This window comes from Loxodonta africana, chromosome 10, assembly GCF_030014295.1.
Source record: "Loxodonta africana isolate mLoxAfr1 chromosome 10, mLoxAfr1.hap2, whole genome shotgun sequence".
NCBI classification, from domain to species: Eukaryota; Metazoa; Chordata; class Mammalia; order Proboscidea; family Elephantidae; genus Loxodonta; species Loxodonta africana.
In genome coordinates, this window is record NC_087351.1 from 116,858,401 (window position 1) to 116,870,559 (window position 12,159).

General features: G+C 47.7%; 1 protein-coding gene across 1 annotated transcript in view; it reads right to left on the minus strand.

The window, feature by feature from the left end:
• Positions 1 to 586: 586 nt before the first annotated feature.
• AK7 (adenylate kinase 7) overlaps positions 587 to 12,159 on the minus strand; it is a 74,754-nt gene continuing 63,181 nt past the window's right edge. Inside the window, exons 15-18 of the mRNA XM_003408632.4 lie at positions 7,559 to 7,756; positions 5,379 to 5,599; positions 1,041 to 1,199; positions 587 to 658 (exon numbers count right to left, since the gene is read on the minus strand). Of these exons, the coding sequence (XP_003408680.1) occupies positions 620 to 658; positions 1,041 to 1,199; positions 5,379 to 5,599; positions 7,559 to 7,756 (617 nt within the window). The 3' untranslated portion in view covers positions 587 to 619. The remainder of the gene's footprint in view (positions 659 to 1,040; positions 1,200 to 5,378; positions 5,600 to 7,558; positions 7,757 to 12,159) is intronic.

Below are 12,159 nucleotides of genomic sequence, written 5' to 3' on the forward strand. Positions count from 1 at the left end.
AGCTTATGCCTATATAATAAAGCGAGTTTGTTAAAAGTCTTCGGCAACTTTCTAGTTATTACAAACGTTATGATTATTCTTCCTGTTAAATGAATTCTTCCACCAAGACGTTTACAATTCTTTCTGACTCGCTGGTTGGGATCCTGACCCTGAACTCAAAAAACAACCTTTCGGAAACCATCGTGTCTGACTTACTGAGATCCAACAAAGCATAAACCGTTGCCACGTGTTTCCATTTTTAACACCATTGGTACTGGGGCCCTACCAAACCGTGTGAATTTGTTAGCCCACATGTTAGATTAGTACCTAGTCTGGTCTTCCTCATGCTGAAAACTGAATTGGTGGGCAGAATTATTAGAACCGACCTGAGAACGAAGCAGCACATCAGTGTTTGTCCCCTGAGTTACGCACAGATACCCATTTGCCTTTCAAATACGGTTTTAATGAAGTCATCACCCAAAGTCACGTGGCTTTTATAGTGATTCTCATAACAGAATATTTGTTTGCAGAAAATTAAAAAAAAAAAAACTGGGAAAAGATTTTAAAGCCAATTTTCAGATCACAATGTGACACTGATCTCGAGCTCTGCAAAGGCAGGTCGCACGACAAGATTAAATCTTCACTGCGTTTCAGGATTGTTCTTGAAGAGATATTCAGCCTACAATTGAAAGAAGGAGAAGTTATCAATTTGCAAAATACTGCAAAGTATCTATTATTTGTCACAGGTGTGTAATACTAATGTTCAGATGTTTCAAAATAAAAGTACATAAATCTTTTACTTTCAAATGAATAATAAATATCTTATTAGTAACTGCAAATGGGTTAGAAGCTATTTCTCAAATAATCAGACACATGATTTCTCTATCTCAGCTGGTTTTCTCTTTAGATTCACGCATATTTTGTCTTCAAATTGATATATATGTTTTTAAACCCAGCAAAACTTCAGTCTCTTACCAGAAAATTGACGGGGTCATCCGGTCAGACCTTACAACATTCATTCAGACCATTAAAAATATATATATAAAACTTCAATCTCTTACCAGAAAATCGACCGGGTCGTCTGGTCTGACCTTGCAACACTCATTCAGACCCTGCATCAGAGTCGGCATCACGTGGGTCATTAAGTAGTTTCTCAGGGGAATTGACTGCGCCTCCAGTAATTCTCTCTCTTCTCTTTTCACTTCCTCTAGCCGTTTACTCTACAAACAGAACATTCAAGAGTGGGGCAAATATGCATTTAAAGAGGGGAGAGCACCCTAGAGCTGGGCAGTGTTAGGGCATCCCCACGCTCTGAGGAAGATGGTGTCTCCCATTAGCAGGGAGAGGACGTTAGTGGTGCTGTAACAACCCGTCAGCCATTCAGGAAGCAGCACACTGGATCCCTACCTCACCTCTTAAACCAGAATATCTCCAGCTACTCAGACGGAGCAAAGTTAAAAAATAAACAAATCAATAAAACTGTAAAAGTGGCACAAGAAAGTCTGGAGGGTATGGTGTCCTGGTGTGTTACTCCTGGCTCAGCTCGTAGCCGCCTCTCTCCAGTGAGTAACAGCTCCAGATTTCCGCTGAGAAGCCACCTGTGCAGCCTAGTGCATTGGGTGGGTCTTACGTCCGGCAGTCCAGCTGCCTCCTGGCCATGGGTTTCAGTCAAGGTGGGATGTCAGGGAGAGACAAAGGATGAAGCCACCCATGGAAGGTGGAGCAGAGAGGGGGCCCCAGGTCTGTGATGACCTCCTTTGAGCCACTTCCAGGCTGCCTAAAGCCAGCCCTCCCCCTGGACTCTTCTGTTACGTGATCTGTAAGTTCTCTTTATGTCTAAGACATTTAGACTCCACTTTCTTGTCACTTGCAAAACAGAGTCCTAATTGACATACTCTGTTTGGGAGAAAGCCTCTCCAAACAAGGCTGCAAACCCAGAAATCAAAATGGGAGAAGAACGGATGGATTTCACTACTAAAAACCCAGTGCCGTCGAGTCAATTCCGACTCATAGTGACCCTATAGGACAGAGTTAGAACTGCCCCATAGAGTTTCCAAGGAGCACCTGGCGGATTCGAACTGCCGACCTTTTGGTTAGCAGCCATAGTAGCACTTAACCGCTATACCACCAGGGTTTCCGGATTTGACTACTAGAAATACAAAAATTTTGTACGGCCAGAAAAAACACCATAAATAATGTTGAACCATAAGTGACAAACTGAGAAAAACTGCTTGCAAATATCATGAAAAGCTAGCATACGATAAGGATATTCCGTGAGTGCACAGTTTCCAGGCACTGTTCCGTGTATCTTACACACATTAGCTCCTTAATCATCACGGCATATCCACGAAGCAGGCACTCTCATCCTCTCCATTTTACGGATGGAGAAGCTGAGACACAGAGAGAAACTTGCTGGGACCACATCCCTAGACAGGGCATAGAGCAAAATTTGAACTCACAGCTCAGTGGGCTGATTCGGGCCGTTGTGGTTTCTATTCAACCACCTTATCAGGAGTTCTTGCAAAATAATTAGAAAAAGACACACAGCCCAGACATGGGCAGAGAAAATGTACAGCATGAGAAAAAACAGAAATGCCTAACGAATGTAGGTAAAGTCAATAAATCAGTGAACACCACGTGAACACTGAGACCATGAGAGCAGTTTTGGTTTCTTTTCTCCGGCTGGCACACAAACAACACTGACACAGCAAGGCTGATGACGGGGGAAGGAGACCAGCACGGTGCCGCGTGCGCGAGCTGGCTTACCCTTGCTGGAGGCCTGGAGGGCCGTTTGGGAACTTAAACCATGTATCCAAACTTAAACTAGGAATAGTCTGACCCGCAAACCCTAGGGATTTATGCTAAGGAGATAATCGGACACTCAAAGATGTGTGCGTAAGGGCCTGCTTTCCGTCCTTCCACCTGTTCTTCTTCCTTCTTTCTGTCCTTCCTACCTTCCCTTCCTCCCTCTTTCCTTCCTTCCTCCTTCTTTCCTTCCATCCCTTCCTTTTTCCCCCATTCCCTCTTTGCTTTCCTCCCCCCCTCTTTCCTTCCTTCCTTCCATTTGTATTTGTTGAGTGTCTATTCCCTGCCAGGCACCAGGGACGGAGCACCCAATAAGCAAGGTACACACGGGCTTAATCGTGCTTACTTACTAATCTGTAGCACACAATTTTCACCTGGTCTTCACCACATCGTGGGCACTACAGATCAGTGAGTAAGCACAACTAAACTGTGCATACCTTGCTTACTGTAAGCAGGTGCGTTCCGTGCTCTGGTTAACCCGCCCTGGTCAGGCACCGTTCTGAGCACTGGAAGCTCAGTAGGGAAGAACATACGTAACGGTCCCCGTCTTTGTGTAACTTAAACCCTGGGTGTGGAAAAGGCACTAAACAAGGTAAACACATAAAATACATAGTACATTAGATAGTACAGATGCAAAGAGCAAAATTAAAAAGCAATGAGGTGGGGTATGACATGTTATGGGGAGGTGGCCAGGAAAGGCCTCAGGGAAAGAGAGCTCTTAGCAAAGAAGCAAGGCAAGTGAAGAGGTTAGCTGCGCAGATGGTGGGGAGATGGTGGTGGTGGTTAGAATTGGGGAACGTTGGAAGCAGCCAGCTCACAGAGGACCGTGTGGGTCATGATAGGGGGTGTGGGCCTCTGTCAGAAGGTGATGGGCAGCCAGTGGAGGGTTTTAAACAGATGGCTGCTCTGGGTCTGTAGTTTTGAAGGATCCCTGGCAGCAGCGGGAACAGACTGGAGATGGACAGGGTGGCACTGGAGAGACCAGTGAGCAGGCCAGAAACCGGGCTGACCCCGCTGAGGAGACGCCGGGAGCTGTGGAGACGGAGAGGGCTGTTCTAGGGAGCAGGCTAGGTAAGGCTCCAGGGTTTGCAGGTGACGAGTAAGGCTGACCACCCAGGTTAGACGGGAAATGGAGGAAAATAGAAATAACAACTAGAGAAGGCTGGCATGTAGTAAAGTGTCACACAGTCACAGGGAGGTGTCTTTCTAATATTAGTGACAATTGCTAGTTGTTATCATCTTTATTACTAAGCAAGAGACCACAGACATCTCTTCAAAATGTACGTATCACAGAAAGTATGTTTGGAGGTATTTCCATGATGTTTCTCTATAGCAGGATGGGACGTGGCGCTGGACTAATGGGCTGTGTCATCACCACCCCACACACACTCATCCACCCACTCACCCACCCACACTCACCCACCCACATGCACTCACCCACACACACACTCACCCACATACACACACTCACCCATATACACTCACCCACCCATACACACCCACACACACATCCACCCACACACTCACCCACACACACTCATCCAAACACTCATCAACATACACACACCCACACACACCCACACACGCATCCACCCACACACATCCACACCCACACTCACCCGCACACACACACACCCACCCACACCCACCCACACACCCACCCACACCCACCCACACACACCCACACACCCACCCACACACACCCACTCACACCCACTCACCCATATACACACTCACCCATCCAGACACACTCACCCACATACACACTCAACCACCCACCCACACACTCACCCACCCACACGCACCCACACCCACACGCACCCACCCATACACACTCACCCCCACACTTGTCCACACAATACACTCACCCACCAACACACCCACATACACATCCGCCCACCCACCCACCCACTCACACCCACTCACACCCACTCACCCACTCACAGTATTCACCCACACTCATGTGCTCACTCTTACATAGTCACATACTCACACACATTCATACACACTCATGGACTTACACACATGCACACTCACATACACATGCACTCACACACTCATGAACACACATACATACTCACCCACATGTAAACACTCATACATACTCATACACACACTCGTGCACAGACACACATGGACACACACTTGCACACTTACACACTTGCACGCTTACTCCCATGCATGCACACATGGACACACACTTGCACACACTCATGCACTTGCGTATTCACTCACACACTTGCACATTTACTCTCCCACACACACTCACAATGGACACACACTTGCATGCTCACTCACACACTTGCACACTCACTCGCCCACGCACTCATGCGCACACACTTGCACGCTCACTGACACACTCACACAGGACACTCACTTGCAAGCTCACACACACAGGACACACACTCTCACACATTTGCACGTTCACTCACACACTCACAGGACTAATGGGCACGCTCACACAGGACACTTGCACGCTCACTCACAGGACACTCACACTCACACACTTGCACGCTCACACAGGACACGCACTCACACACTTGCACGCTCACTCACACATGCACAGACACTCACACACATTGGCACACACTCACCCACTCCTCCCAGCGTGCGAGCTTCTCCGCTGTCTCCATGGCCTCATTGTGCTCACGCTCCGCTTCCTCCGCAGCCTCCCTGGCCAGCCGCTCCTCGGCAGCCCTCCGCTCCTCCTCTGCCTTTTCTTCTTCGGTTAAACCGTAATTTCGAGGCTCCCCAATCTCTTTGATCAGCTGCTTGATGGCAAGTCTGTTCTGAGCATCTTCGAGTTTTCCTACATCTTTGGATACAGGAGAGAGGCGGTCAGGACCTGCTCACACCCTGGGCTCCCTGCAATTGTCAGATTCTCTGTTTATGACCACAGTCTGGATGCTCAGTAACCGACCACACAGAGGGCTCCTTTCCTAGCTGCCAGAACAGTGCGGACTTTCTTTTCTCACCGGCAGGCCTCAGGCCAATGTCAGCCAGTTACTGGTAGAAGATTTGGACTCGGGCCCATGAGGAAGAGAGTTATAACGGAGACTGTTGGTTGAGGGGGAATGGCTGGCTCCAAAGTAATGAGTTTCCCGTCCCTGGAAGTATTCGGGCAGAGACGCGGGCACTCAGTCAGGGTCTCCACGGGAAGGGCTCCCCCACTTGCTGCAGACTGGACAGGGCAACACAAAGCTTCCTTCTATTTCTGTTCCTGAGTCAATGATTCTGGGATATGCTTTCAATTCACCAAAAACTGTTTCAGTTAGTTTACTCAATTAGAAAAAAGTCCAAACTCCAAAATATCTGACCGATGTTAGTGTCAAGGCCAAAGAGAGAGAAAACTGTTCATGAGCAGCGAGCTTCTGAGTCACTAACATGGAGTCGGCCCCCACTCGCTCATGTGTGCTTGGAAGGCGCCTGCAAGAACGTGCAGTGGGCACATCTGGGAACATGCCAGCCTATGAGGCGCTGAGCCTCCAGGCCCCCCATTCCACTGCAGTGCCCCCAGATTTGTACTCTTTGACCTTGACCTAGACTAGAGGCATAGCCAGGTGCTAACATCAAGAGAGGGGCAGAGCAAGCCCACAAAAAAGAAAAAAAAGTCACATATGCCACTTCCTCATTGCTTGCCCTCTGACATTGAATGTGCTCCTTCTTGTTTCCCTAGTAGAGCAAGGACAGCTCTATGCCACTGCCAGGACAGTTGCCGTCGAGCTGATCCCAACTCCTGGTGGCCCCATGTGACAGAGTGGAACTGTGCTCCACAGGGTGTTCAAGGCTGTGACCTTTCAGAAACAGATCTCCAGGCCTGACTTCCAAGGTGTTCCTGGGTTGATATGAACCTGCAACCTTTCTGATAGCAGCCAATCACGAAGGAGGGAGAGACGAAGGGCGGAGGGGAAGAGAGGAGAAAGGAGGAAGGAAGAAATGCAGGGAGGCCTCTGGACACTCCAGAGTCCAAATCCTGCCCCATCTGGGTGGCTGTGGGGGTGGAGGGAGGCCTTGGGCGGCCCAAGGTGCCGGCCTGGCCAAGGAACTTCTAAACCCAGAGGACGAAGCAGCATCAAGATGCAGAAAGCCAGAAAAGAAGTCCAGGGGTTCGCCAAGCCAGGGGATAGACAACACTATGAAGCTGGAATTTGGAGCCAGGGAAACAATGATGCGATGAGGCAGATGAGGGATGGTCTGCACCGAGCCCTGCCTGCGTGCTAAGCTCCCAGCTGTGCTTGGGAAAAGAGAGCCTGTGCAGGGTGGTGGTCGGCTTTTCTCTGTAGCTGCAGGGTAAGCTGGTTGGTCAGAGGCCAGGAGAGGCTCTGGGAAGTGCCCAGCAAGGCTTAACTGGAGACGCCACACTGACCCCAAGCCCCAAAGGCAGAGCAGCCCACAGCAAACACATCTCTTTGAAGTGCCTGATCTTTATCTTTGAAACCAATTCGGCATTCGACTTCGTAATATATCCAACCCATCTGTTTTCATATAACAAGAGCACCCCCCACCACCAAATCCTCAAGTCAAATGACTTTCTGGGAGTCGTGCCCTGCTTGTTCTGCCTGAGGCATATGGTCATGCTCTCCTGCCCCCCAGTTAGACAGGTACTGGGGTGGGCTGGGGAACCTGACACTCAGCAGTGGCTCTCGACATTCACTTTCTCCTCGGGTTCATTTTATACCACTGTGTATCGGGTGGATTTCAAGTTCATACCAATATGTATCGGGTGGATTTCAAGTTCATACCAATATGTATCGGGTGGATTTCAAGTTCATACCAATATGTATCGGGTGGATTTCAAGCTCATCAAAGTAGTTGAAGATGGTCTCGTCGTCGGTGTTGATGTCCCGAAAGTTGCTCAGAGCCCGGAGGAATCGGTCCTGGCTGTAGTGGGTCCCAGCTACCAGGCTCTCGGGAAGGTTCATCACCCGCTCCTTCAGGAACTCATCGGAGGCTTCCAGCGCACACACGAACTCTGGGGGCAAGCACAAGGTCCTGAGTGGACACAGGGACGGTAGAGCTGACTAGCAGTGTGCTGGTGGCCAAAACTTCCAGTTACCCACTGGGACTTCATGATGCTGCAAACGCCTGTCCAATTGGCCTGTTTGCTGCCTTTCATGGAGGATTGTGGTTAGCTGCCATGGAGCCAGCCCCCGGCTCATGGCAACCCATGAACAGCAGAGTCAAGCAGATCGGACCACGGTGATCCACAGGGTTTTCACTGGCTGATTTTAGGCAGTAGATTGCCAGGACGTTCTTCCTAGTCTGTCTTAGTCTGGAAGCTCTGCTGAAGCCTGTTCAGCGTCACAGCAACCTGTAAGTCTCCTCTGACGGATGGTGGCCTCACACGAGGTGCATGGGCTGGGAACTGAGCCTGGGGCTCTCCCATGGAAGGTGAGAACTTTACCACTGAGCCACCACTGCCCCCAGCCAACTGCCCTAGAGTGGACTTCTCGGAATCTTGGAGTAGAACTGTGTTCCATAGGGTTTTCAATGGCCAATATTTTGGAAGTAAATTGCCAGGCCTTTCTTCCTAGTCTGACTTAGTCTAGAAGCTCCACTGAAACCTGTTCAGCATCACAGCAACACGCAAGCGTCCCCTGACAGAGGGGTGGTGGCTGCACGTGAGGTGTGTTGGCTGGGAATGGAGCCCAGGTCTCCTACATGGAAGGAGGGAATTCCACCACTGAACCACCACTACCCCCTCGTGGAGGATAACTTAACCAAAACCCGTAGCCACTGAGTTGACTCCAACTTACAGTAGCCCTATAGGACAGAGTAGAACTGCCCCATAGGGTTTCCAAGACTGTAATCTTTATGGAAGCAGGCTATGCATCTTTCTCCCTCAGAGCAGCTGGTAGGTTCAAGCCACCGACATTTCACTAGCAGCCAAGAGCTTAACTACTGTGCCACCAGGGCTCCTCATGGAGAATAAATACCTGTTAACCATCAGGGCCCCTCCTGAAGAATAAATACCTGTAAACCACCAGGGCCCCTCATGGAGGATAAATACCTACAAACCACCAGGGCCCTTCATGGAGGATAAATACCTACAAACCACCAGGGCCCCTCATGGAGGATAAATACCTGTAAACCACCAGCCCCTCATGGAGGATAAATACCTGTAAACCACCAAGGCCCTTCATGGAGGATAAATACCTGTAAACCACCAGGGCCCCTCATGGAGAATGAATACCTACAAACCACCAGGGCCCCTCATGGAGGACAAATACCTACAAACCACCAGAGCTCCTCATGGAGAATAAATACCTGTAAACCACCAGGGCCCCTTGTGGAGGATAAATACCTGTAAACCACCCGGGATCCTCATGGAGAATAAATACCTGTAAACCACCAGGGCCCTTCATGGAGGATAAATACCTGTAAACCACCAGGGCCCCTCATGGAGGATAAATACCTACAAACCACCAGGGCCCCTCGTGGAGGATAAATACCTGTAAACCACCAGGGCCCTTCATGGAGGATAAATACCTGTAAACCACCAGCCCCTCATGGAGGATAAATACCTGTAAACCACCAAAGCCCTTCATGGAGGATAAATACCTGTAAACCACCAGGGCCCTTCATGGAGAATAAGTACCTGTAAACCACCAGGGTTCCTCATGGAGAATAAATACCTGTAAACCACCAGGGCCCTTCGTGGAGGATGAATACCTACAAACCATCAGGGCCCCTCGTGGAGGATAAATACCTGCAAACCACCAGGGCCCCTTGTGAAGGATAAATACCTGTAAACCACCAGGGCCCCTCGTGGAGGATAAATACCGGTAAACCATCAGGGCCCCTCATGGAGGATAAATACCTGCAAACCACTAGCATATCCACAGACCACCCTATGATGCCCAGCCATTTTTGAATATTGTGTATTTTGTGTGATCTATTCTTTTTTCTTTCTTCTTTCGCTTTCTCTATCCCTCCCACCCTTCCTTCCTTCCTTTTAATAAAAGCAGCAGAAATTGTAAGTAGCAAATCTCTAAAAACCCCATACATGACTTCATCTCACATACTTTGGACATGTTTTGAGGAGGGACCAGTCCCAGGAGAAGGACATTGTGCTTGGTAAGGTAGAGGGTCAGTGAAAAAGAGGAACACCCTCAAGGAGATGGATTGACACAGTGGTTGCAACAATGGGCTCAAGTTTACCAATGATTGTGAGAATGGTACAGGATTGGCCAGTGTTTTGTTCTGTTGTACATGGGGTTGCTATGAGTTGGAACCGACTTAATGGCACCTAACAACAATAACAACAACAACCACAACCCTGTGACATCATCAGATCTGCCCCCAATCCACAGCTCGCCTCTTCTGGCACAATATCACAGATTCCCAAAGAGACCTGTGGCTATTCTTGAAATGCTTCACGGCTGGACTACCAAATTAATAAAAATAGACACTGCCTTTGGGTTTTCAATTTTTCATGGGTTCAGCTCTTTCCTCAATTTATGAAACACCTGTGCTCAGTATAACATGCTCAGCCCTCATCAAATGTTTGTTACAGGGTCACATCAATGATGGTCGTCATTTTGCCCACCGGTGATTTTCTTTTAAATTCTGAAAGGAGCTATTTCTCAAGCTTCTGGTACAAAGTTCCATGGACATTTTTTGAGTAAAAGAATGATTAAAGTGCTGATCAGTGAAAGAAGCTCTCCAGTGAGAGTTAGCATTTCAGACCAGGGTATTCTGTTCTCAACTACAGAAATCAGGATGCTGGTGCCGAGGTCAGTGGGATTACAAATCCCTTGCTACCAGTAAGAACCTGTCAAAGCTTGGAAATGATTTCATTTTCATTCTAAAATTGATTCACCACATAATAATGTCATTGGCTTTTGCTTGCATTCCAATCGTCTTTCTTGAATGGGGTGGGAAGAAAGTGCACTGGAGACAACACAGGCCAGGACATGCCCATGAGGTGTGGGGGACACAGGTGAGCATTGTTGGCTTTGTGTATTAATAGTGAAAACAAAGGCTGAGGGCTGAACTTGTGGAATTTGTTGTTGTTAGTTGAAGTCGTGTATGAAGAAAGCAAAAGGTCATTAAAAAGACAAGGAAGAAAGAAATGACCAAAATGGATGTCAGAAGAGACTCTGCAACTTGCTCTTGAAAGTCGAGTAGCTAAAGCAAATGGAAGAAATGATGAAGTAAAAGAGCTGAACAGAAAATGTCAAAGGGCAGTTCGAGAAGACAGAGTAAAGTATTATAATGATACCTGCAAAGACCTGGAGATACAAAACCAAACAGGAAGAACAAGTTTGGCATTTCTCAAGCTGAAAGAACTGAAGAAAAAATTCAAGCCCCAAGTTGCAATAGTAAAGGATTCTATGAGGAAAATATTAAATGACACAGGAAACACCAAAAGAAGATGGAAGGAATACACACAGTCACTATACCAAAAAGAACTAGTCAACCTTCAACCATTTCAGGTGGTAGCATATGATCGGGAAACAATGGTACTGAAGGAAGAAGTCTAGCCTGCACTGAGGGCATTGGCGAAAAACAAGTCTCCAGGAATTGACGGAATGTCAACTGAGATGTTTCAACAAATGGATGCAGCCCTGGAAGTACTCACTCATCTATGCCAAGAAATTTGGAAGACAGTTACCTGGCTACCTACTGCAAGAGGTCCATATTTGCGCCCAATTTCAAAAGGTGATCCAACCTAATACAGAAATTATTGAACAATATCATTAATATCACATGCATGTAAAATTTTGTTGAAGATCATTCAAAGTGGCTGCAGCAGTGTATCACAGGGAACTGCCAGGAATTCAGGCCAGATTCAGAAGAGGACGTGGAACGAGGGGTATGATTGCTGATGTCAGATGGATCTTCACTGAAAGCACAGAATACCAGAAAAATGTTTACCTGTGTTTTATTGATTATGCAAAGGCATTTGACTGTGTGGATCATAACAAATTATGGATAACACTGTGAAGAATGGGAATTCCAGAACACTTAATTGTGCTCATGAGGAACGTGTACATAGATCGAGAGGCAGTCATTCAAACAGAACAAGAGAATATTTTGTGGTTTAAAGTCAGGAAAGGTGTGCATCAGGGTTGTATCCTTTCACCATAGTTAGTCAACTTGTATGCTGGGCAAATAATCCAAGAAGCTGGACTATATGAAGAAGAACGGGGCATCAGGATTGGAGGAGGACTCATTAACAACCTACGTTATGCAGATGACACAACCTTGCTTGCTGGAAGTGAAGACGGCTTGAAGCACTTACTGATGAAGATCAAAGGCCACAGCCTTGAGTATGCATTACACCTCAACATAAAGAAAACAAAAATGCTCACAACTGGACTAATAAGCAACATCATGATAAACAAAGAAACGATTGAAGTTGTCAGGGAT